Source organism: Manacus candei, unplaced genomic scaffold (genome assembly GCF_025592945.1).
Source record: "Manacus candei isolate 608988 ecotype Guabito, Panama unplaced genomic scaffold, ASM2559294v1 h1tg000088l, whole genome shotgun sequence".
Taxonomy (NCBI): Eukaryota; Metazoa; Chordata; class Aves; order Passeriformes; family Pipridae; genus Manacus; species Manacus candei.
Genome location: NW_026138136.1, coordinates 3,219,595 through 3,245,415, shown reverse-complemented (window position 1 = coordinate 3,245,415; position 25,821 = coordinate 3,219,595). Strand labels below are relative to the sequence as shown.

The following is a 25,821-nucleotide window of genomic DNA, read 5'->3' as shown; positions in this document are numbered from 1 at the left end:
GGCAAAGCCTAGCAAAACTACATATTGATTCATGCCCCAACATTTTACAAAGTCCAGGGACTGTCCCTAAAAATGAAAATATACATGAATATATACATTTGTGAAAATTAATATATGATACACAAGAACTATTTCCTCAGTATTTTTGAAAGGGTGCCATCGTGCCCTATGCACAGATTTCTCTGTTTTCTTCACTTTCTTTTATTGAAGTTCTTAACGTGGCATCCAGCCACCAGAAAGAAGAGGTATAGATTTATGCCTCATCTATACTTCTATTGTAATTTTGACCATCATCAAAAGTACAACAGAAGTAATTATTCTGGGTAAACTGAAAATTCAGAAAAATGGCTAATTATGTGCACATGGATTAAATGTAGAATGGCTGTGCATATATTTGTCTAAAACCTGTGGCGGATGCCTTGGGTCAATATTGACTTAGGGATTCCTAATGTATTTTTACAACATCTAATTCTGAGAGCAAAGTGTGTGCTGCAGAGAACATTTGGTATCACAATAATTAATCTGATTTCTTTGCAAACAAACAGATCACAAGTCCATTGGTAAACATTTAAACAGCTTACAGCAAACACATTCTACATGTCATATAATTTATTATCAAGTACTCCAGACTCCTAAATATTTAATTAAAACAAAGAGCTAGTCTACTCTTCTCGCATGGACCCAGATTCTTACTCTGCTCTCTGGGTACCAGAATGTGAACTACTTTAATGTATAAGTTGTATCTAGATCTAAAGGCAATAAGCATTAAATAAAATATAAGAAAATTTATTCTGGCTGAAAGTGAAAATGGCAAACTTTGAATTCAAGACAAATATAAATGTTTCTAGAGACAAGCAGTTTTCTTATTTACATATCTAAAAATATCATCTTCAACACCATTATTTTTTCTCTAATTATTGATAGATTTTGTCTTGCTAAACAAATGATACTGATAACTAAAAGTTCCAAGAGAAGCCTTTCCCAGATCTCAGATGTGAAAACAGATCAGACATAAGCAAACACATGCCTCCTACACCACAGCTGTTAAAACGTCACTGTTTTAACAGAACATCCACCTTTGGAAGACTCTTTGAATATTAAGAATAAACTTATATTCAAATTTCAAAAATATTTAGTGAAAAATCAAAATAAACATTCAAACCTCCAATTTACAGAAAAATCAAGTGGATTTCCTGTGTAACTTCTTATCATCTACATTTAAAAAAAGCTCATTAACACCTTTTGTTCCTCCAAAAACACATGTAACTCCAGCTCTGCCTACTATCTGGTTGTTTAACCAGGGTGAAGTTCTTTCTGAGGCGAGTTGTTTTGGGGTTTTTTTTTAGATTTTTAGTCTGGTCTAATTTTCCACAGGAGTCAGTAATGCACTGAAACAAACACAGGAATTTACAGTATTAGAATTGTGAAATGCAGTAGTTTAGGACTGTGCTACTACCTGTGCTGGCAAAGCCTGCTTTTCTAGTTGCAGTGTAGGTCACAGAAGGTTTGTTCTAGTAGCAAAGACATGTTCCTTCTCTGAACATCTATGAAAGCAACCCAAGATGCCTCTCCTGCTGGCCAACACACATCTGTCCCCAGAATACTGGCAGTACAGCATGTTATAACCACTACCTGCTGTATCTGCCTCAGCAAACTTTGCCTTGCAGAGCTGGTCTTTGTGTCTTTCTGTATTGATAATCTCCTTTGGCTGTGTGCTATTTAGCAGTGTGAAGGCTGATGTTTGGCATGAGCTTCTGCATCATTTTCATCGAGACATGCATATTTTTAGAAACAGCTGTGCTGACTTATGGGTGACTATGCATGAAGTCACTGAAACAATGCCCATGATGACAAATGTGTCTGGTATTTCCTCTTTTGATGACACTATGCAGCTAACAATAGATCTGCACACCAAACTAGTAGTCCAGATGTTCTGTTTGTCCAAAACCATGCTTTAAAATTATCAGTATCCCTTATTGCAATACCTGGCTTTTAATTTAATAATGTAACAGGACTGTTTGAGACTCCAAACTTTTGTTTGTTCAAGAATGCAGAAACATTTCTGATTGCATTTGCCTCATAGGACACAGTTAGGAAATTCCTACCTTTTAAATGAAGTAAAGCAAAACCTAGCACTTGTTAAATCCACCTGTCAAATACATATCTCTCTCTAGACCCATCTCTGAGATAACTGGAACTGTGTAGGTAATTTAATTCCATTAATTCTACAGTCATTTTAATATCCTTACCTGAACTGTTCGTCCTGCATTGATGTGCTCTTCGTGCAACCTGTCCCAGAGCCTGCATCTCTGATACTAAAACAGAGGAAAAATACTCCATATAATTGCTATTTTCAACAACTGCTATGCTGAAAAAAAAAGGCACTTTTGGTAAATAATCACTTTAATTTTCAAAAATCGACAGTAAAGAAGCTGAGTCATAAACAATTCTGCTGCAAAATCAGAGAGGTAAATAGCAATTTATCACAAATTTGTGAAAAACTTTGGACAATGCATTTTACTGAATGGTAGATAACCAGGGTTTAATGTCAGTTTTTAACAACAAAGAGATATTGCATCCTGATATTGCTGTGGGCATAAATCACTTGGTGGGCAGCAAAACAAATGGCAGAAGAAGGAAAAAGGAATGGAACAGTGGATAAGCAGTACTGGTCATATAGGACAACGAGGTATCTGGTACTATTCACAAGGAAAATGGCATTCATTACACAATGCTACTGTCTACATTTACACTTACCATTTCTATATAGTTACAAACACAGCTACAAGAACCATCAGGGCAGATTTAGCACCTGCATGATGCTCCACTATCCATACAGAACTTCCCACACGACAGAGACCAGAATAATTATTCCATTAGCAGAGAGCAAGTTTAGCAGAAGAACTGCATATTAACTGCATATAAACCTTTTCATCAGTAAAATAAATCAATCCCTGCTATAGGCAGTTGACATTAATAATATAGAGACTATATCCTGAAAAAGAGAAGTAAAATAACAGAAGTAGAAGCTGTGATTCCTGGAACGTGTGCTGAAACTATCAAAGAATGCATCTACAATACTAGACAGCATTAGAATATTTATTTAATTGTTTAAATAACAAGACAAAACATTTACCATGATTTTTGAGGTATTTTTAGGTAAAGTTTAATTCCTCAATTTCTTAATATGCTTTGTTACCAATAAAAAACCTTTATCTACAGTCTACATCTTTCCATAATTATTTTCATAATTTTACAGGCCATGGCAATAAGAATCACAAGTCACTCAGGTTGCTAAAATACAATGAAAAATCTAAAGTTACTACTTATTTTCAGAGAAAAAGTTCTTTCACGTTAGGATTTTGTGGTGCTATGGAAGACAAAAGGTTTAGTGTTCAACTAAGTCAGATTCATGCCATTTTTCTAGGAAACTAGCAACTTCTGCATAAATTACTATGCCACTAAAATTACTGCCATTGTTCTTTAAAATAAAATGGACAAAAAAACCGGTATCAACAGTATAGCTTACAATTTAGTCATCCCTGAAAGAGTACTGAAACAGGAATTTCTGAGGTTGTAACAGAAGGGGTTTAGAGAAAAATTACCCATTGAATTTCAACTGACTGTAATACATTGTTTAAATAACTAGTAATAAAAAATCCTGTTTTCCAGTTAAAAGAACAAGAAATCCTCAGGAAACCTTTACTGGTCTTTATAATTTCTACTAGAAATGCTCAGCACATTTATCTGCTTTATATATTCAGAGGTATTACTCGTTTGTTTCAAAATTCCTAGTAGGCTAGTGATGAGCTCAAAGAATCCAATGACTTAATACTGCCAGAGCAATGACATTCACGTGGCCAATAAATTCCTCCTTGTTGTCTTCTGTTTGTTACCCAACCCAAAATAGGCCATGCTCTCAGACAATGTTCACTCTGGAGGCCTCAAGGATAGTAAAGCTTGAGAAGAGATGGTATTGACATTATTCATCATGAAAGTTGGGACTGTTCAGCCTGGAGAAGTTTGCATGGAGACCTCACATTAGCCTTCCAGTATCTAAAGGGGGCCTACCAGGAAGCCAGAGAGGGACTCTTCATCAGAAACTACAGTGACAGGACAAGGAGTAATGGCTACAAATTGAAAGAGGGGAAATCTAGGCTAGATATTAGGAAGCAATTCTTTACTGTGAGGGACACTGGAACAGGTTGCCCAGGGAGGTTGTGGATGACCCAACCCTGGCAGTGTTCAAAGCCAAGTTGGATAAGGCCTTGAGCCTAGTGGGAGATGTCTCTGCCCATGGCTAGGGCGTTTGGGACTAGATGATCTTTAAGGTTCATTCCAACCCCTTAACATTCTATGATTCTATGATGAACAAACAAATGTAAAACTGAGAGAGGTCCATGAAGTAAAAACATCTATGAAATCCTAACCCATTATAGCAGGTCCAGAGTAGGGCCACAAAAATGGTCCAAGAGCTGGAACACCTCTCCTGTGAAGACAGGCTGAGGGAGTTGGGATTGTTCAGCCTGGAGAAGAGAGATCCTACTGCAGCCCTTCCATAAACAAAGAAGGCTTAGAAGAAAGACAGAGACTTTTTACGAAGGCCTGTAGTGACCGGATAAGGGTCAACACTTTTAAATGTTTAGGGGTTTGGATTGCACATAAAAAATTTCTCTATAATGAGAGTGGTGAGGCACTGGAACAGGCTGTCCAGAAAAGTTGTGGATGCCCCATCCCTGGAAATGTTCAAGGCCAGGCTGGATGGGGCTTTGAGCAACCATATGTAACGGAAGGTGTGCTTGCCCACAGCAGGGGGTTAGACTAGATTACCTTTCAAGTTCCCTTCCAACCCAAATCACTCTGTGGTTCTGTGATATTTAATCATAATTCTGCTATACTCGAATAGTTTGTATTTGACATCAGAAATATAAAACATTAGGCTACTCTTAAACACTCGATCTCTTTTCCTCTTTGTCCCATTCCCTCTTGAGAGCTCTCTTTACAAAGAAACCTTCATGCTTACCCTTTAGATCCCTTCCATTTCTCCTTGAAAGTATCCAGCGGACATGGAAAGAACTCAAAAGCTCCTCATAACATTTCCTGCTAAAAGCTCTTCAATAAATGTCTTACACAAATGTATACATTCATATGAAGACTGTAGTAAGACTCAGATATCTTAATTTGTCATTTTGTGTTGCCTTTATGTATCTTGCCACCACAACAATGGTCCTCAGCCAAAGGTAAAAAGGGTTTCACACAACATCCTTTAGCTTTGGCACAGTGACAGGAAATGAAATTAAAACCAAAAGTGACAGAGAAAACAGTGTCTTATAGCACTTTCTTTTTTTTTTTTTTTGGAAGATTGTTGCATATCACCAACAAAGTCTAGGGTAGTATGCCAAACAAAATCTCCACCTTCCTGTACTATTGTGACAATTGCTTTCATCTAACTTTTTCATGTAACTTTTGGATACAAATGCATTTTATTCCCTCTTGGAGGGAAAGGCCATCCAATCTATGGAATGCACTTTAGAAAACAAGAATTTTCATGGGGAAAACATGGAAGGAAAATGTACAGAGAACTGATTTCTTAAGGATGTAGGTTTTAAGTCTTCAGAAACTGTCATATGGAAAGTTGGACTCTCAAATAGTTGACAAGTAATGATGATGGATTTATGGTAGCCACTTCCTCTGAAAAGGTGTACTCAAGGTCAAATTTCATTATATATTGATTTTATAGTTTCTTCAAACAGTGATTTAGTAGATTAATTGTTTGGACTATCTCTGGAACCTAAGGTTTAAATCAATATTCATGAAATGAGGTTAGAGATATTGGCTTCATCATAAGTAAATAATGTTGCTGCTCTAAGCAATTTGACATAATTAGTGATTTTTGCTTAAAAGTAGCCTGTAAAATAAACAAGATCAGATTCTATAAAATTATCCTTTTACCCCTAGGATGTTGGTTTACATGGCTGAAAGTTAATTTTACAAAAAGTATTTTAAAGAAAACCATTTAAGCTGCTGCTGATGACAACTCACAAAAGTACTGTAACACATTCATTATGGCTAAAATGCATGTAAAGGATATAAAATGCAAATTGTCACCAAGCATTTCAACTAAACTATTGCTAATATTCTGCTAACCTGAAAGTATCTAGTGACAGTTTTCAGGATACATTTTGCCATATTTTTCTTCTCACTTTCTCATAAATCTATCAATAGAGTAAACTTCGTAATATTTATACTTCTTACAGCCAGAAAAATATTAAAAAAAAGAAAAATCAAGAGAGAAATTTTCAGATCTTAAGAACATTAAAATGAGTGTGAACTTCTTAAAGAAACTGGTATTAAGGGACTGTTTTTATACTCAGATGTATTACCTCTCATCTACATCTTTGTCTTATTTTTTTTTTAATATACAGAGGTTCCGTAATCTTCAGTATTGTTATCTAACTTCTGGAATAGTTACCAATTGTTTATTTAAAGGTTTTATTCATTGTTTTTTTCTAATAATTCTATGAATTATTCATTCAAAAATAAAATCTGCCAGGACTTATACTGTCTAGGCATGCAGAAATTTTTAACAGCATTCTGAAATCAGAAACACAAATCTGTAGTAAACATTGCTACCACTTCTTGCTTCATAAAAGTGTTGTTCTAGAGGAAGTGCCATTAACATTTTAAGAACTATGTTTACAATTAAAGGATTTTTCTGATATGCAAATTTTATTATGTTGACTGAACAGATCATTCACACTGATACCATGAACACCCTAAAAATCTCATGAAATGTCTAAACTAGATACTTGCAGATTATGCCAGATTTTTACATTCAAAGTATAAAATTCAGCTACTCAAAAAACATCTCGGTAACTCAGTGGGGTCCCTGAATGCCATTACAGGAACATTGCAGAGTATTGCCTATAATAAAACCCTGGTTAAGCAGGAGTTTCTGTGACAATGCTTTGAGCAAGGTGTTAGATCAGAACTGACCTAAAGACTTATTTTATCCCAAGTGCTAAAATGTTTTCTGTATTTTCTCCTACACACAGAAAACTATTCTTGCAACAATCTCCCCTTCTATCTGCAAAACAGGAATGCTTGATGCAAATGAATTGCTAAGCCAATAAAGACTTCAGCTGACCAACTCATGGCTGAATTAAGTGGAATGTATTTCATCCCTTCCCTGACAGCATGGTAACACTATCTGGCTAGATAGAGCATAATTGTCTACCACACAAGGTAATAACTGATCGTGTCTCTGTTTCTCATTGCAGCACCCAATGTCTTTTGAAGATTCTTGATAAGGTGTTTATATATCCCAGATGAGGGAGGTTTTACACATAATGACAACACTTAGCAAAGGATCTCCTCAGCTTTACAAAGTAATCATCTTCCAAAAAAAAAAAAAATCAAGCAGTGCAACAGTTATGCCTATCCCCAACATTGTGTCTCCCCTGCTATGACCTTACACACATCAAAAGCTTACCTTTACCTTCAAAGTGCAGGAAAACCATTTGTGTACTGCTGATGTGCCCTGCTAGTCACTTCCCACTCTGTAATGGCAGGTCAACTCCCCTTTCCCATCAACAGACTACCTTTTTCCAGGGACCACCAATTTGCTCCTCTCAGGCAAGGCTGTAGCTTTCATGCCACCCTTTTACAGGTATTTATTAACTGCATCTCCTCATTTCTAGATGACTTCCTCAAGACTCTGAAGAATGCCAAGCTTTACTGCTCCACACTCATTGATGCTGTTGGTGTTAACAGAAGTGCTGCCTTGAAGATACAATTTTTAATGTAATTTTAACATAAATCAACTGCAGACCAAAAACTACCTCTCTGCAACCAAGGAATCCCTCTTGTGCATTATGGCAAATATGTTTCTTTCCTGAGCAGTCATGCAATTTTTGGTTAGAGAAAGAAGGAAACAACCTAGCTATCATGAGTATCTCTATTTGAATGAAAGAGCTTTCAAGGAAAAGCTATTATTGCACCTCTGAATCCTGTCCAATTCCCTATCATTCTTCACTAGTTGCCCTCTGTGGCCACTGATGTGTACAGGTCATGCACACAGTCAAGGCTCCTTGCTCCCCCCGGAGCTACTACTGGACACTAAAAAACAAAGCTGTTGCAAACTGGCTGATTCCAAGGCAAAAAAAGAAAAAAGCTAAATCAGCTGGTATTTAGGTAATGTAACAAATTATACAAATACGGAATAACAAAGTGTAAACAACACACTGTGACTGAAATATAGGTCATCTCACACAGCAGTTATTGCTTCAAGTAAATATTATACTAAAGCACTTCTCCATTTGTGATTATTGCAGTTCATATCCTTATTGTATCCTTATTACACCCCTAACAGAAAAGAGTCAAATGATTATCTGCCATCCTTAGTCCTAGCAGCCCAGGTCTTTCTCTATCCCAGTTTTTCTCTCATCCCATGGTCAGACACCATTTCTGCACGTTCACCTCCTATCTGAGGTATTTCACAAGCTCCCTCCACCCAATTCTTTATCCTTTATTTACATGAACCAGGAATAATTTCCTCTCACACAAAAGTAAGGGAAAGTAAGAGAATGGAAACACACTAAAATCATCTCCCTCTTTGCATTCTCAGATTCAGGAACGATCAAATTAGCAGCTCCAGGAATGAGTTCTGCTAATTTTTAAGTACAGGAACATGCCTTATTGTGGGGTAAATCTATAGCAATCTTCAGCTGGTGAGGTTCAAACAATATCTACTGAATACCTGCAAAGCACCTTTTTTTTCCAGAATCATTAACTCCTGGCCAAAAACCAGATTTTTAGAGGCACAACAAAATGTATGATCTGGAAAAAGACCACCCCACAAAAATATCTGAAGTGTTACAACATATGTCACTGAAAAGAAATTATCACTAAGATATCAATCACTATCACTTAAATTAAGCATTTCTTATTAAAAGAAATTATTGTCACTTGAACAACACATTATTTCCTATGTTCTCAGAAACAAATATGGATTTATTTTCTCTCCTTCCCCAGTCCCAAGGCAGAAACCTGGCATGGAAAATTTCATCCAAAAGGTTACCCACTCGGTAAAGTTACAGTAAAGTTATGGTAAAAGTTGTGAACAAATGATAGCAGCAAAATGCAGAACAGTTTCAACACTAGATTATACACCCCCTTCAGAACATATCTTTCAGGAAATCAAAATCATGTTAACTTATTTTCTTCCAATTTCTTCATTCCTTCCCAGGGTGTTGAAAATGTAGATAGCAGTCCTACACCATACAGATTTATATGTGCACTTGACTTTATACATTGTGAATAAGCTTAGTCAAATTAACATAGTGAACGATTTTCCAGAAACCTGAGCAGAACTACAGACACTCACTGTCACTGGCTTTTCTGTGGTGGTAAGTAAAACCTTTTCTAATCAAATATGTCTTGTATGGTCATTTCAAAACTTCCATAGCAGTGCTGATGTTATGACTCCAAGCGTGTTTCCGAATCACTCGCTCTCTTACCTTTTTTATTGTTGCCACCTGTTTTAGCAAATCTCTTATCACCTTCCTCAACAAACCAGTCTCTCTATTTCCCCAGGCTATATACTAATACACAGAGTCTGGGAATCTGATCAACTTCCAAGTCTGGAATCTGATCATCTGTGCTGCTAAATTGTGAGAACTGCCCCTGGTCATGCCAAACAACTCTCACATGAAGAGTTCCTGAGAATGGCTAAGGAGTTATAAACAGAGAGCAGAGGCTATTCCCCATTAGCAGCGTGGATGCAGCCACCCTGTTTTGCAGAATATGAGAATTTAATAACATAGGCCATTTAATGACATAGGCCATTTCATGCCAGACAACTGCCCTGGGTATGTTTATTTAACCTGTACAGGCACTGCCACAGTGCTTGCAAGAATTTAACTTCTTAGAAGCATACTCAGTTTCACTGTCAAGTGTGAGCTAATGTCAACAAGAAGCATATAAACATGCTACAATTTTGATACAATGCTTTTTTAGTTCACTTAAATAATTCAGTCTCTCTATTTCTCTCAACTCAGTTTGAAAATATATAGAGAAAAAGATAGATATAAACAGTAAGTTACTCACAACAGTTGGCAGCAAACCATTGTGACTTCAAAGTAAAGTAAGAATATTAGGCTGCTATCCCCACAGTAACATTTTAACACAAAAGCAGTGTTTCTCACTCTGTAGCCTGATGTTTACTACAAATGTAAAGATCTCTGTGCACACTGAATTACCAGACAATACAGAAGTTTCACCTTTACCCAAATTTGTATTAAAGCATTTCATAATCAATTTTTCATCAAAATCTCTGTATAATCTTCCAATGTGATTGATTCTATACTGTAAAAAGAACTACATTAGTAAAAAATAAACACTAACCTTCTCAATATTTATTTGGTGTTTTCTTAACCTTTCCAAATCTGTTGGAATTGCCACTTTAATGAATTTCTGAATTGCAGGTTCAATTCGACGGAGTTTAACCTTTTCTTCATCTTCAGACATCCTAAAAGCAGCCCTCAAGTGAACACCTGTGCAATATACCTTCACCAAGGTAGAAACCCCTAAAAAACAAACAATTACAAGCTTACAAAAATGTAGTAACCTTGAATCACTTTTTAAAAGAAAGTAAAATAAGCTAAATCAGTGGGTTCTGTATTTGCATTTAAATGTATTATTTCCACTTATTTGCAGGCTTTGGGGACCATTTTTCACAGATAAAACTTAACACTAAAAAGAAAAAAACAGCTAAATAACTAAGGCAGAGGCAAATATGCTTTGCAGCACCATAACGACGCATGAAAAGGTTTGAAAAAAACTTCCAATTAGATGCTTTGATTGATCAGAGTTCAAGTTTTGCCAATTCACATCCAGAGTCATCTTACAAATTGTAAAACATGTCGTGAAAAGACACTAATTTTGGAATTCAATTTTCTGGAAAGATTAAGAGCGTCTGAATGAAGATTTGCTGGTGACGAGGCTGGTGAAGGGACTGGAGCACAGGCCCTATGAGGAGCAGCTGAGGGAGCTGGGGCTGTTCAGCCTGGAGAAGAGGAGGCTCAGGGGAGACCTCATCACTCTCTATAATCACCTGAAAGGAGGTTGGAGCCAGGTGGGGGTTGGGTCTCTTTTTCCCAGGCAACCAGCAGTAGGACAAGAGGGCATGGTCTTAAGCTGTGCCGGGGAGGTTTAGGTTAGACATTAGAAAGAAATTCTCCACAGAGAGAGTGATCAGACACTGGAATGGGCTGCCCAGGGAGGTGGTGGAGTAACTGCCCCTGGAGGTAATTAAGAAGAGGTTGGATGTAGCACTTAGTGCTGTGGTCTAGTTGACAGCGTGGTGTTGGGTCATGGGTTGAACTCGATGATCTTGGAGGTCTTTTCCAACCTGGCTGATTCTGTGATTCTGCGAAATTGCAAATGTCCCCTACTGAAAACAAGTAAGGCATCACCTAGCAAAGGGTATAAACAGCTGCTGAAATATTCACAGGACCAGTAGGTACAAAAGCATCCTGAATTCTGTTCCCTGCATATGCATAAAACATAACTTTGGAGTTTCACTTCTCTAAGAGAAAGATATGTAGTACTGTATACAATAGCACTTATCTACAGAGCATACAAGTAATATAAAGGAATTTAATTATGCTGAATGCATACAAGGGGAAAGAACATTGTGAGATAACTTTTTTGTTTCAATACTGTGTAAACAGAAGTTATTTAAATGAGATTATCTTTTTGTATGTTCCTTTAAAAAAAAACAAACACAAGAGATGTAGTTGATTTGCAGACACATATGAAAAAGTTTTGTCACAAGTAAAAAGGGACATGCTACCTTGGTTATATGAAAGCACCTGTGCTATGTCAGCAATTGCATCAGAAGGCTTTCCCTGATTTTCCTCTTTCAGTAACTAAACTAATTTAAAATAATCAACCTAGCATAATTCTTTTGGTACAGATGAGGCACAGCAGAACATAACAGGTAAAAAAATATTCCCATTTCTCACACAGTCAAATGTCTAATAATGTCTAATTTCACTGTTAATAGCATTAACAGTGAAATTAGACATTATTTTTCTCACGTCTACCTATGGTGTGAAAATGCAGAAGGAGAGTGTTGAGATTTTTCTAAGACCTGTGATTCCTGCAGGCAGAAAGAACTTGAAGCCAAATACCAGCTGATGGCATTGGATCTTTGACTACACCTCTCAGTGTTCAGTCCCAGCCATCACCTGTAGGCTGCAGGGAGGATACCTACAAACCTCCCCCAACTTCAAAGGAGCCAGGTGGTAAGCATAAGCATCTTCCATCAGGCCAGTAAGAGAGGGAAAACAATTCTGGTACAGGGAGGAAAACAGTTCCCACCTTTTTCAACACAGTTGCAAATGAAATAATGTGTTTTTTCAGAAGAACAGAATGCTGACACAAGGCTCTCCTGCTTTATCTATCCCACCCAACAAAGCAACTGAAAACTGTGGAAAATGCAGTGTTTACTGAGAGTAAATCAAGTTAGGTGAAGTCAATCTTTAAGGTTTCACTGACACACCTTTTCCTTTTTCAAAATCTCAGAAGGAAATTATTTCATCAAATGACTTCGCAGTCACTGCTAAATCATCCCCATTTCAAATTATAGATACACTATCAATCTTACAAACCCCCTCCTAACCCAAGGCATTTTATATTAACAGTCCTTTGTACAAACCTTCAAATAAACATGCAGTGAGTGGGTGACCTCACATTTTTTCAGGTTGCAAAAAGAACTTTAATCCTTTTGTGTTGATTTACTCTTTTCACCATTCTAAAAACAGTGGTTTAAATGCAAGATGATAACAAATACATTAGCTGTTCTACTATACCTTGGTCACTACAGTCCCTAACCTTTGAAAGAGCCACTCATATATCACAATTTAACTCAATTTTGAGCCTAGAACTGATTTTTTTTTTTTTGTAATGAGCAAAGGATAAAAAGCATCATACTCCAAACTGCAGTACTTCCTCTTTGAACTCACATTAATTTCCTGACAGTTTAAACACTAATCCATGAGTTTATGAGCTAGAATTAATTAAAAATTGGTTCCTCAAAGATATTTAGGAGCCATGTCATGCTTTTCTTCAACACTGAGTCATCTTGAAGAAGCGACAACACAAATTCTTCAAACTCACTGCACAACGTGAACTCAGAGAAACCCGCATCCCCATCCTCTCTTAGAAAAAATACAGCAGAGACTAAGCTAAATCCATCATAATTTTGTCCTTAACCTTAAACGACATCTAGAGATTGTTAAGGGTCAAAACTGACAGTTTAGATGACTTACAAATGGGACCACTATGAAAGCAGAGTTAATGTAACCAATGGCCATGAGCCTTGAGTGGACGACCTGAACGTGCAACAGTTGTAAATTCAAAGATTTGGCTGCGTGCAGGATAGTTATTTTCTTCTCCCTAAAAATTCCCAAACAGCAAACTACCTTTCATGACAGTGTCTACAAATCTCTTAAAATCTCTGCTGCCTAAAATCTACTGCACAGCAGGTTTGAGAAACTAAGAAAGAAATATAAGAACTCCTTACATTCTCATCAGGTCTCCTGCTTAATGTTGTCTCAAACAGTATAGTAGCTTTTGTAACAAAAATTCTAAGCCATAAATTACCAGTAAGAAAATATGCAATGGCTCTGATTCTTTAAAATAAATTCTAGTTTGAGCAAAAAAGCCCAAAAGGATACGATATCATTAAATCAGTAATTAAAAGAGCTAGATAAAACCATTTGTAACTAACTGTCCTTTATTGTATTCACTGTGGAAGATATTTTGATAAACAAAGACATCACAGAATTTTGTCTTTTCAAACACTGATATTACAGGCCTGCTAGAGGTTATCTTCTAAGTAAAATATTTTCAGTTTAATATTCAAAATGTCATGCACTAAAATTCAATTATATTTCAGTGACAGAAATAAAACTTATTTAGAAGTGATCAAGACCCAAATGCAGAATAATTTTCAGTCAACTCTGTCAATAAAAAAGAAAATATATCCAAAGTATACTGTAGCAGCATTATGAAAGTATTAGGTGGTTACAAAAATTATATTTATCTCCATTCTTAATGTTTATGTTTTCTGGAGACCAGCCCCAAACTAAAACTGTAACTGTGAAGTTAAATTAACATAAATTAACTTGACTGCACTTAATATGAAAATCATCCATGAATCTTACTATCCAAGGCACGAGAACATTCCTTACCCACTTTGTTCACCTCACGTCCTGGAAATTATTGAAGTGCATCTTCCATAAAGGATTATTCCACATACCCTAGTTACTAAGAAACAGAGTAAAAGAACCTGAGGAGTTGCAATGGTTTGATCTGTGCTTTACCAAGTAAATGGGTATGCAAAACAAACAAAATTTTTCAGAAACAGATCGCTTCCTTTTTCAGCTTTTGAAGATCCAACCAGCATATGTTATCTTAGTTCATTGTTTGAATCAAACAATTCTAAAAGGCAAAAGACTCTTAAGGCATCCAATTCCAATTGCTGAAACCGTGAATTTAATTCTGACACTAACACAGGAATCTCCACTTACAATGTGGTGATGCATAGAAAGCACAGTCATATAGCTGCAGTCAGAGTTAAAATCTTTGCTATGTATGGTAACACGCTCGTGATTTGTTAGTATAAATTTCAGTAAACGCTAGTAATACACATCAAATCTAACACTCATGAAGTTCTGTTAAACTGTCCAGTGTTCTTCATTCATATACAGCAGAACAATGAACAATAAACCTCAGGAGTTGTGCTTGCCCAGGGAAACACAGCATAACATGCTGACTTGATCTTAATTCACTCACGACAGTTTAGACAACCACTGCCACTAGAAAAAACACTTCTAGTCTTGTAGTTAAGGGTTGTAAGGTCAAAAAGCTTTTCTCTTTTCTCACTGTAAATAAATTTAATTAGAAGACAGACGCTAGAATATAAGGACTTACAACATCTTTCTCATTAAGGTGACCTGAAATACTTCTTAGAGTGGTACTGGCCCCAAAATTGCAGTGACAGCAGTGACTATTGCTCACTTGGCTGAGGCCTGTGCTTAGTGAGGAATGTGCTCCTGTGGCAGGCTACAGCCAAACTGCATTTTGGGGCTAAATTACATCTTTCACCTTTTGTCTTAAAAGGAACCAAAGGAAAACAGCTTTGTTAGGCTGAAATACAACACAGTCACCAGCCCCAGTGTGTTTGCAAAGTGACATGAAACTGCTTAGTGAAACAAAGAACTACATGTGGAATTTCCCACAGAACACCCAGAATCAGCAGCTGTAGTATCAGGCTGTGGTTCTTAACAGATCTGCGCACTTGGGGATCCCCTGGCAACACAAACTCGATCCAGGCAAGGCAAGGGTGCATGACTGCATTCTGAGAAATCAGAGCAGACAACAGGCATTTTGTGTTGGATTTACATGTCTAAGCCAGCTGCAGAATGGCAGAAAATACCTAATGACTAACATGTGAACACCTCTCTGCACACAGCCAAACCAGTGGAGCAAGTGTGTAGTGGGCTGATACCTGCCATAAGACGCCACAGTGCAGCTCAACCTCCAACCAGAGCCCTAATACTGAATTTTCTGCATTCTTGAACTGCACCTTTAGTCTCACCTCAGAATCACAGAAACAATCAGGTTGGAAAAAGACCTCTGAGACCACCTAGTCCAACCTATGACCGAACACCACCACGTCAACTAGACCATGACACTAAGTGCCATGTCCAGTCTTTCCTTTAACACCTCCAGGGATGGTCCACCTCCCTGGGCAGCCCATTCCAATGTCTAATCACCAGCTCTGTGGAGAAATTCCCCCTGATGTCCAACTTGAACCTCCTCTCGTGCAGCTTAAGACCAATAGGTTCCAGAGGCCTATCCTGCCTGCATCACACCCCTGAAAGGCCAGGGATGCATGCAGAGAGCGGAAGCGTAAGAATAAAGAAAGGCTTTAAGCCTTGTATCCAGACTTCGAGCAGACTTGGGCATTCCCCAAGCTGGGTTTTCTTTTCCCGACTTAAGCTTTTAAAAGCTTGGGGAATGCCAGGATAAACAATTCACCACACTGCACTTCCACTCCTAAAAAACTACCAAATAAATAAATAAAAATAAAAGACAATCCGAGCTGGCGTGACCGTTTCTGTCCTGGATCTCCCCATGACCTGACCTCGGGCCCAGCCGCTGCCGGGGGCACCCCCGGCTGGGCACCCCCAGCCCTTCCGCTGGGCTGGACCCCCAGTGAGGGGGAACCGGGGGGAGCCCGCCCTCCCCCGGGCAGGGCCAGGCAGCGGGACGAGCCCCCGCCGCTGCGCCAGCCCTCCCCAGCCCCAGCCCCAGTCCCAGCCCGGGCCCGGGCAAGGCCGGCGTGAGCGGCGGCCGCGGCCTCGCCGAGGGGCCGGGACTGGGAGCGGCGGGGGGGACCCGACGCTCCGCTCCGCGCTGCGGCTCCTACCGGCCACGTCCGCACTGCCCAGCCCAAGGGCCCGCCGGGCGCCCGCCAGGCCCGGCCCGGTCCTTCCCTTCCCCTCGCCTCCGCGGCGCGGGAAGAGAAAGCGAAAGCGGAGCCGCCCCGGCCCCGCTGCCCGCCGGTCCCCGCTCCCCCCGCGGTGCCTCACCATGGGCCGGCCGTGCGCCAGGCGGTGACCGCGGCCCCGGGACACTGAGCGGGAGCCGGCGCGTAGGGATCCCCGTCCGCCGCGGGGAGCGGCCCTGCCCCGCCCGCCACACACACCCCCGCCACCGCCCCCGCGTGTGCTCCCCTTCGGGAACGGCAGGTCGCGGGCGGAAAGGGGCTGGAGAGGAGGAGGAGGAGAAGGAGGAGGAGGAAGAGGTAGAGGTAGAGAAGCTGCCCTGGCCAGGGAGGGAATACCGGGAGACTTGGGTGAGGGCTTATAGGCACAGAAAATTTTAATTTATTCTTCTAAAGGAGAGCCAAAGTTTCCCGCCGTAATTTTAAGAACTTTTCGTAGAGTCGTAAAATATTCTCAGGTGGAAGGGACCTACAAGGATCATCAAGTCCAGCTCCTGGCCCTGCACAGGACATCCCCAAGAGTCACACCATGTGCCTGAGAGCGTTGTCCAAATGCTCTCTCAGGCTTGGTGCTGTGACCACTTCCCTGGGGAGCCTGTGCCCAACCACCCTCTGGGTGAAGAACCTTTTCCTAATATCCAACCTAAACCTCCCCTGATACAGCTTCAGGCCATTCCCTCGGCATGTTTTGAAAATAAATTTGAAAATAAGTGTACCCTGTTTGTGTCTGACACTGACCATTGGATCTTCCCCCAACACCGCGGCTCCTGGCTGGCAGAGCACCTGCTCCCAGCAGGAATGCCCGCACCTCTGCGACAGGTAGAGCAGAACCTCCAAGGGCAGCCTGCTATCACTTCTGATCATTTTATCACCTCTGAATAGAAGTGTAAAACTGTCTGGCTACCGGGCAATATCTGTAGAGCAACTATGTTATGTCACTATTACACCACTTTTTAACTAAACTCAGCAGCATTAATAGAACAAACTGAAGATCTCCCATGTATGTTGATTTTGATGTTCTGAACAAGACTTGTGTAATCTGTTCATCTGTCATTCCATGCCCTTTCGGCCAGTTCCAATCTAATTTGAAGAAAGTCGTTACAGTCCTTTAAGTTTTGTGGAAATTGATATGTCACTGAGGAAACAAACCTGAATTTATTTCCTCAGCCAAAGAATAACAAGCAAAAAGCTCAGCTCTTACACATGCTTGTTAGCAGCAGACAGTTAGACAGTCAGTGTGTATATATTAGCCATCCACTTGCTAGATGGAGTTTTCATAGGGCTAATGGAGAATAAATTTTAATTATTCTAATTAAGGTTATTAAGGGGCTAAAGGATCCAAATCCACAGTATCTCATGCCTTCATTAGTTCGGTTATTCACAGTACAACTTCTGGAATGTCAATGGAATGCCAGAGTACTATAAAAATGTGTTACACTGAACATATATTTAAAAAGACTGAAGAGGATGACATAGGCTAGCCTAGCATTGACAGTTTGACATAGATATGGAACAGAAACATGGAAGTGCTTACCTGGGATACAGTCAATTAAGTGCCAGTAACTAAATGCCAGTTCACACATTTTTATGAAAAAGATTTGATTAAATGCATTTGAATTTAAGTTTGGCTGATAAAGGTGATAATGTTGATGTAGTAGCTTCCATATGAGGTAGAGCAGTAGGCTATTCTCACACAAACAATGTGGAATGCAAATTCTGTGGAGTTCATAATAAGTGATTCAGGTGACAGTTCTCAGGAGGAGTAATTGTAAGTGAAGATTTGTCATAAGGTTGTTTTGGTGTTATTCTTGGCCTGGTGCTGTGAGAAATCACCTAGATAAAAATACCAAATGACTACTTTGATGTTGTAAATAAAGGTAAGGGCCATTCACTTAGATAAACTCCTTTGAATTACTTTGTAAACTCTTCTCACTTGCAAAAATACTCCTCTGAAGCTGGTCAAATTGGACATTGTACATTCAAATAAAGCCTCAAAGGTACACCTGGAATCTGAGGGAAAATGACTGGCATGAGACAGTGCTAAAGAGGACCTGGATACGAGCAGTTGAACATCAGCTCTCAGAGCAAAGCTTTTGGTAACTAATACTCTGAAGCAAAACCAGAGGAACATCAAATACAACTGGGATGGATATCCCCCCTTTTTATAGACCTTATGAAACCATTATCAAAATAATGCATTTGGTTTGAGCATTAACAGTTCAAAGGGATGTTTAAAATTGAAAAGAGTCCAGAAGAAAGTTATGAAAGGTGTGGGAAATTTGCATTAACATGAGATACTCTAAAATCTTAATCCAATGCAGGGGAAAAGATACTTTTGTCATAAGCATAGTAGTACTTGTCTGAGTTAGAGCTGTTTGAAGAGTAGAAGTGTTGGTTTTCAGAAAATTACAAAATTCTGAAAGCAAAACTAAAATAAAAATGAGACTAGAAATATGGCACATCTTCACTGATTATAGGATTATATTGCCTGTGAATTTGTTTTGAAAGAGTACAAAGTTTTCAGTAAAAAAATAGAGATTTTTTCAAAGATGCACTGTAAGTCAAGCATACAAGCAGAATACATTGGCAGAGATTCCATGCAGTCCAATATGGAGTTTGTATGACCACAAGGTTATACTTATTCTTTCCTTTCCTTAAACTTGGTGACTCCAGAAGAAGACCGAGAAGTCTACTTATGTAGCAGCAAAAGAAAGAATAGGATCACAATGATATTTCCAAAAGGAAATATTTTATTTTTTTTTAATGAGTTCTAACAGGCAACATCTGAAGAGCTCCTGGCACATTTCCTTGCGAACATGGCATTCATGCCTGACTGTCCAGTTCTGCCACCAGTGCTATTGTGATCGTCCAGACAACCCAGCAGTGACTTCAGAGAAGTCCAAATCTCCTCAAGGAAAAAATGACAATGCAAAATGCTATGTCACTCATGTAAAGATCATCAAAGGAACAAGAGTTCCACCTTCAGGTCTGGGAAAATACTACCTCTGATGGCAAAAGATATCTCAGAAAAAAAATAAAAATATGTAGATGGAGTTGGACTTCCTGAATTACAGACAGAATCAGGCTTGTACTGCAAATCTGCAATCAACTCTGAGTGTTCCCTTACAGATCTGATGACCATGTGCGTTCCTATACAGTTATCATAGAAACTGTTCTGTATTACCAATAAATAGTATAGAAGAAAATCATGGAGAGTCCTAGAAAGGCACAGAACTGTTATATATCTGACTAAGGAAGAGCTTGCAGAAGTTTCTTTTTTTACAAGATCATTCATAGTTTTCAGATACCTGGATTCAGAAACATGATCCAGATGTGCAATTAATTTAATGTGCTCAGCTCTATTCTCATCAGTCTTTCCTTACACACAGACTCTCAGATAACTCATGCTGGGGATATTTCAGTGAGTGTTGCTCAACAGACACAGAACTTCCAAGATGCCTACATTATGTTCCCAGAGATCTGGGATCCAGATCTTTTTCCAGTAGAGCATTTCAGAATTCTGTTGCCTTTTTCAATGCATTATTATTACAGATACACTGATTCCACTGTCCAAAGGCTTGTGCTGGCAAGAATGAGTAATAAAGTTTCCTCTGTGTCATGGAAAATAGCCTTTACTGTGTTGCGGTGAGCAGTGCTCTCTCTCACAATCTTTCAGGAGCACAAGCTTGTTTGAAATGAGATCCCCTTTTAACAAATGTCCCTGAAAAAAAAATCAAACTCTTTCAGTAATTCCTGACTAAAAGGTGTTCTCTGGAATATGTGGCAGCATTTTCTGAAACTGTATTCTTGGTATAAGCAAAATACTGGGGGTTGGTTTTGGGGGAAACTGTTTGCTACTCTTGGCAAAAGTTGTGCTGTAGTTTTTGACAGTTTCTAGAATTCTGATCCAAAGCCCTTTTAGTGCAATTTGTGGCAAAACCAGCTCAGATTTGGATAAGGATCATTTGTATAGTATTACAGAAAGCAGAACTCTCAAGTGCGAATGAAACAGAAGAGTCTTATTATACATTAACATATTCACAGTAGCAGTAATACTGAATAGGGTGTAAAGGTAGAAGAGAAAGCAATTAGGGCAAAGCAGGTTCTGTTTGAAGAGAAACGCTTCCTCACTGGTTGCACTGGTTATTTGGGTCTTTTCCAGTAAATTTACAAGTCTCACTCTGTGACCTTGATGCAGGAATGGTTTAGAGTACCTGCTATTGGTCTACCCCTGCAGCAGTCACAGAGGAAAGGCTGTACAGAGAGGATGGTAGGTACAGAAACTGTCTACAGCACCTGGACCATGGTAGGATTTCTCTAATAACTCGAGCAGGGGGAAACAAGCATTACTAGCTGGTGGGAGCTCATGTTGCCAGTGCTCAGGGAATGTGCACCTGCGGCACTTTGCCAAGGGAGCCTTAGCTGTCCATTGCTGGCATAACCAAAGGAGGTAAAACTTAAAAACAAGTGTTTCCTGGGTTGTGGTCCTCCCTGGAAACTTACCCATGACTAGAATTTCATCAAGATCCATGGGGTTTTTTTCTCAATGTCTTTTTGTTCCCACTGGAGCTGAAGAGGATTTCTCCCGCTCAGAACTACTGATCAGTATGTGCTATGGCAGCGGTGTATCCAATATTCTCAGTTTGGTGTGTAAGGTCACCTGAGCAGTTTTACTTCAGAAAAAAAGTTGAGCTGCCTCAGTTAAAAAACTTTTAGTGGTACTGCCTTTTGTGCACATTTGTCTTGTGTTTTAAGACTGACTTGCATTGGCATCACCTTAAGCTAAATCCCGGCAAGTTGCTCCAACAGAAAAAAAGAAGAGTTTCCATACAAGGCAGTTTTACCAACCAAAGGAAGTTGGTCCATTTTTTTTCTTTTTCTTTTTTTTATGTAAACAAGGCCTTAGAAATTCTGTATCAAATCTCAGTGCCATTCAAATCAATGATAAAATTTCCATTAAAATTAGCAGAGTGAGGATTTCCTTTTTTGTCCAGGTTCCAATGTTTCCCGAGACAAGAAAAGACAAACTGTATTCCAGGGGAAAAAAAATAGACTATGGCAAATCAACTGACCAAACATTCATTCATCCAGTTCAACCACCATACTTACCAGTAAACATTCCTTTTGTAAAATCATTCAGCCTTGAAAGAAGGATTCAGAATGTCTTTTAATTGCAGACCAGAGGTGTAATATCATCAGCTTGTATTCATAATCAGTTTATATTAAGATGTTTTTAAAACTATTTTTTTATTTTTCTTCTTTAGTTAGGAGGGTGATTCTGATGCTGCTGTTTCTCTAACACATGCAAATCATGAGCAACTGCCTGTTCAATAATACCTTCAGGGAATTTTAGAAACAAATTGAAATTTAGAGTAGTCACATTCATTTGAGGTCCTTTTCCACTGACTTGATGTTACATCTCTGCCTTTAAGATTTCTAAGTTGTCTCTGCTTTTTCTCTTCCCCCTTATGGGATAACCTGAAAGACATTGTTCAGCTCTGCCGAAGAAGTTCCTGATGCTGAGACCTAAATAGAAAACACCTGTAGCCTGCCTAGTTTGGATTATGGAATATTTATTGGATATTGGTTTTTTGCATATGAAAAGTTTATAAGACTCTTTCTGATTTAAAATCCATGTCGTACTCTAAGGCATACATGGAATTATAGAATAATCATTGAATGATAGAATCATAGAACCATAGAATGGTTTGGACTGGAAGGAAACTTAAAGATCATGTAGATCATATAGTTCCAGACCCTGCTGCCATGGGCAGGGAACCTTTCACTAGATCAGGTTTCTCAGAGCTCCACCCAAGGAACACTCCCAGGGATGAGGCACCTGCAACCTCTCTAAGCAACCTGTTCCAGTGCCTCACCACCTTCATAGTAAACAATTTCTTCCTAATATCTAATCTAAACCTTCAGTTTAAGGCCATTATGCTAACATCACATTAATCAGGAATAAGCTGCCTGTATAATGACCAATTAATCACACCACTGGTTCAAAGGCCTCACATGCCATGTAGCTTTGGATTGTCTCCAACAGTGGCCACAAGAGATAATGAGGTCGGAATAAGAATTGGGCAACCATATATGCTAGTTCCTCCTTCATGTTCTCTCAGCTTTTGCCTTGTTTTATACTGGGGATTTCCTGAACCAGATTTGGTTTGTTTTCTCAGTGACCTCAGTGGATCTCTCTTTCAAATGCTCACCCAGTCTCCTGTAGAAAGTAAGGCTCTTTCGAGCAGAAAGTCCCTAGGCAATGATTTTCACAGGTCTGCTGCTGTCTGCGTAAAGAGCCTGGCTCTTCTGACAGTTCATTGCTGTCCAGCTTCCCCATGCTACTTATCGCCTTGTTGCCTTTTCAATTTCTGATTCTTTGGGGGTTTTTTTTGGTTGGTTGGTTTGGTTTTTTGGTTTGGTGTTTTTTTTGCTCTAGCCTCAAAATCTTGTGTTGTGTGGTAATGGCCAACAAAATGGTTGGCTCCTTAGGTTAGGATAGGCTATACAGTTGCACTGAAAATGATTGAAGGCAACATAATAAATAAGGCAGTTGTACAGAGAAATACTTTCACTCACAAGAAAATCAGGGTGAGTTAGAAAGGAACAGGAGGAATAGCTGAAATACAGTTCAACATCTGTTGCTAGAAAGTATCTGTCATTTCTAATATGTGGCAAGTGGTATACAATTTTAAATGTAACTGAAACATTATCTTAGTAAGTCATAAAATGTACTTTCTCAAATCAGAACCTTCTATTGTCCTGGGCTGCTTTGATTCTTTCTGTCTTACACATTTTCAAGTAGCCATCAATTTCTTTGTAGCTAGGGAGCCCCTCATGACCTGGATCTTTACAGTGATGCTTCCTGGCATTATCTTGAAAAGTGTAAGTCGCTTCTGGCAGAAGTCAGACCCTTTTCTCTGAGACATGCGAAATGAGAAGATAGGCACTTGGAATTGACTCCTTTGCTATCTCCTTCTTCCTCATAGGTCATAAATATATCTAAGCCATGAGGGGGGTGCTGGTATAAGACAAATGGCTTAAGTTCACATTTCAAACTTGTTTCTTTCTTCCCTGCTAGACCATTTTACTGCAGAGACTTTCATCAGCACTTCTTGAAAATTGATGGTCTAGCACCGAAGATGCAAAGCTGAAGGGTTTGTCAACTCAGTTGTGAAGTCAGGTAGACTTTTTCATTACATCATTAGTGTCGTGTATGCACTAAAACTGTGAAGTGCTCAAGTTCAGTAACAGTAGAGATACTGCATAAACAGATATATATGATCCAAAGAGACTTTATTCCATAGTAAGGTTTGTTTTTATAAATAATGGTGGAGTCTTATTTCATTTACTTCTAGTATGGCAACAACACTATGAAGTCCTGAAGTTCAGTCTTGTAGAAATAAACCTACTTTAGCATTTTGTTTCAGAGAAAGAAAGCCTCTGAAGCTTATTTTAGTTTAAAATGTAGTTGAAAGTTTCATTTTCTTTGTAAGTACTTTGAAATACATGTTCAGCTAGCTTTGTGGAGAAATAGCTGTGCAAGTCCCATTACTGCTAATGCTATTACTAATTTGATGCACATCATACTGAATATTTACATCTTTGTTTAGTATTTAGATGGGCCTCGATACTGCTGATTTCTCACTGTTACAGTCATCTGTAATACAAAAAAAGAAAAACGTAAACATGTGATAAAGATCACTTTTAGTTAAAGACATTTAATGCTATTTAAAAGATAAGATTATTACAGTTTGAATTATACTCTAAATTGTGACTAAAAGGGCTTAATTTCTTACCTCAGAAATAGTAGATTGGATTAATGTTCTGTGGACACTGCGAGTGTAGATAATTTTCTTTGTGTGCAAAAGCTCTGAGTTTCAGAGACGCTTAAGAGGGGCATTGGCTTAATTCTTGGGTGGTACAAAGAGTGAATTATTTTTAGTGTTTTTATATGTGGTGGAAAATACTGTCCACAGGATGGATTTCAATCATTTATGAGTGGTTCTCTTCATCAGCTGCAGAGAGGTAAAACACTGGGAAAACAAAAAACCTCAAATTGTTGTGTGACTGTGTTGGCGATATTACACATTGATTGCTTAGTTTGAGTAACATGATTGTGTCTCATTTTCAGTCTGACTGCTTTGTGCTGAGGGTCATCTCTGAACTGGACAGCAGTCCTAAAGAGAGCAGGACAGAGGTGGTGAAGACAAAATAGCTTTTATGAGCCCCAGGCCCCAAAATAAACCAAGACAACATTTCTATGGAGCCAAGCACAAAGTCTACTTATCTTTCTTTTGCAAGTAGCTTCTTAGGTTTCTTAGTTGTTCCTCTCAATTGTAATTTTTAATGTGGCTGTGATTATCTTAGGGTTCTATTATGAGTTTTACTGCTCAGCCACTCTACTTATTACTGACTTGTCCAGTCTCTTGCTGTGTCTGGAACAGAGCTGTTGCTCAACTGGAATAGTTGTCATTATTTTCCCAAGGAATACACCAAAAATTTGGAGGGAGAGAGAATCCAACACCTCAAGAGATCACCACTGTTATTCTGCTTGATTTCTCTTGTGAAAAATAATCAGGTTCCTTTCACTACTCCCTTTCATTCTTCAACGTCAGGCCTTGGAGGAAATGGGGAATCTGCCAATACTTTCACCTCTAGTACTGGAAAATTTAGAGGTAAGACCAGGACAAACTTGGTGTAGAGGGTGTCTAGATGTGGGGGCTGACAAGAAGCAGGGCAGCAGTGATGCAGTGTGTGGATGAGAGCAGAATACACCTGAACAGTGTGGAGAAAGGACTACAGTGAAGGTAGGAGTGAGTCCAGATTCAATTTGTTTGTCTGGGAATCCTAGCAGACGTGGGAGGAAGGAACCTCAAAAACCAAGACAGAGTGAGCATTAAAATTTTACATGGGTGTGTTTTTAATCTAATACTGTGCGGTTAAACTTCTGGTTTTGGGGATGTGACTCAGGGGTTTGTCAAAATAGTTTGGCCCTCCTAAAGATGATTCTTAGCACTTAAGTGAATCAGATGAAAATTTGCCTGGAATTTAAAAGTGCCCCTTGTTTCTCAGGACTGTTTCAGAGAGGATGACTGAAGAAATTTCCTGAGACTAGTTGAACCTCAGTCTAACTGTTCAGGTTAATGGACTCACAGTAGAACTTGATGTTCAAATGCGATAAACAAGATTCCTGTTATCTACTTTAGGCTCCAATTGCTCTGGAAAACTTCTGTTAACAC

General features: G+C 39.0%; 1 protein-coding gene across 2 annotated transcripts in view; it reads right to left on the bottom strand.

Moving 5' to 3' along the window:
• The window catches only part of STX17 (syntaxin 17), a 32,672-nt gene extending 15,893 nt beyond the window's left edge, over positions 1 to 16,779 (bottom strand). The window contains exons 1-3 of one of the 2 annotated variants that reach the window (XM_051812831.1): positions 16,665 to 16,779; positions 10,405 to 10,586; positions 2,250 to 2,315 (exon numbers count right to left, since the gene is read on the bottom strand). In XM_051812831.1, the coding sequence (XP_051668791.1) occupies positions 2,250 to 2,315; positions 10,405 to 10,527 (189 nt within the window). In that variant the 5' untranslated portion in view covers positions 10,528 to 10,586; positions 16,665 to 16,779. Of the gene's footprint in view, positions 1 to 2,249; positions 2,316 to 10,404; positions 10,587 to 16,501; positions 16,608 to 16,664 lie in introns of those variants that run through there. The other variant, XM_051812832.1, reaches the window with a different exon arrangement.
• Between the last annotated feature and the right edge of the window lie 9,042 nt (positions 16,780 to 25,821).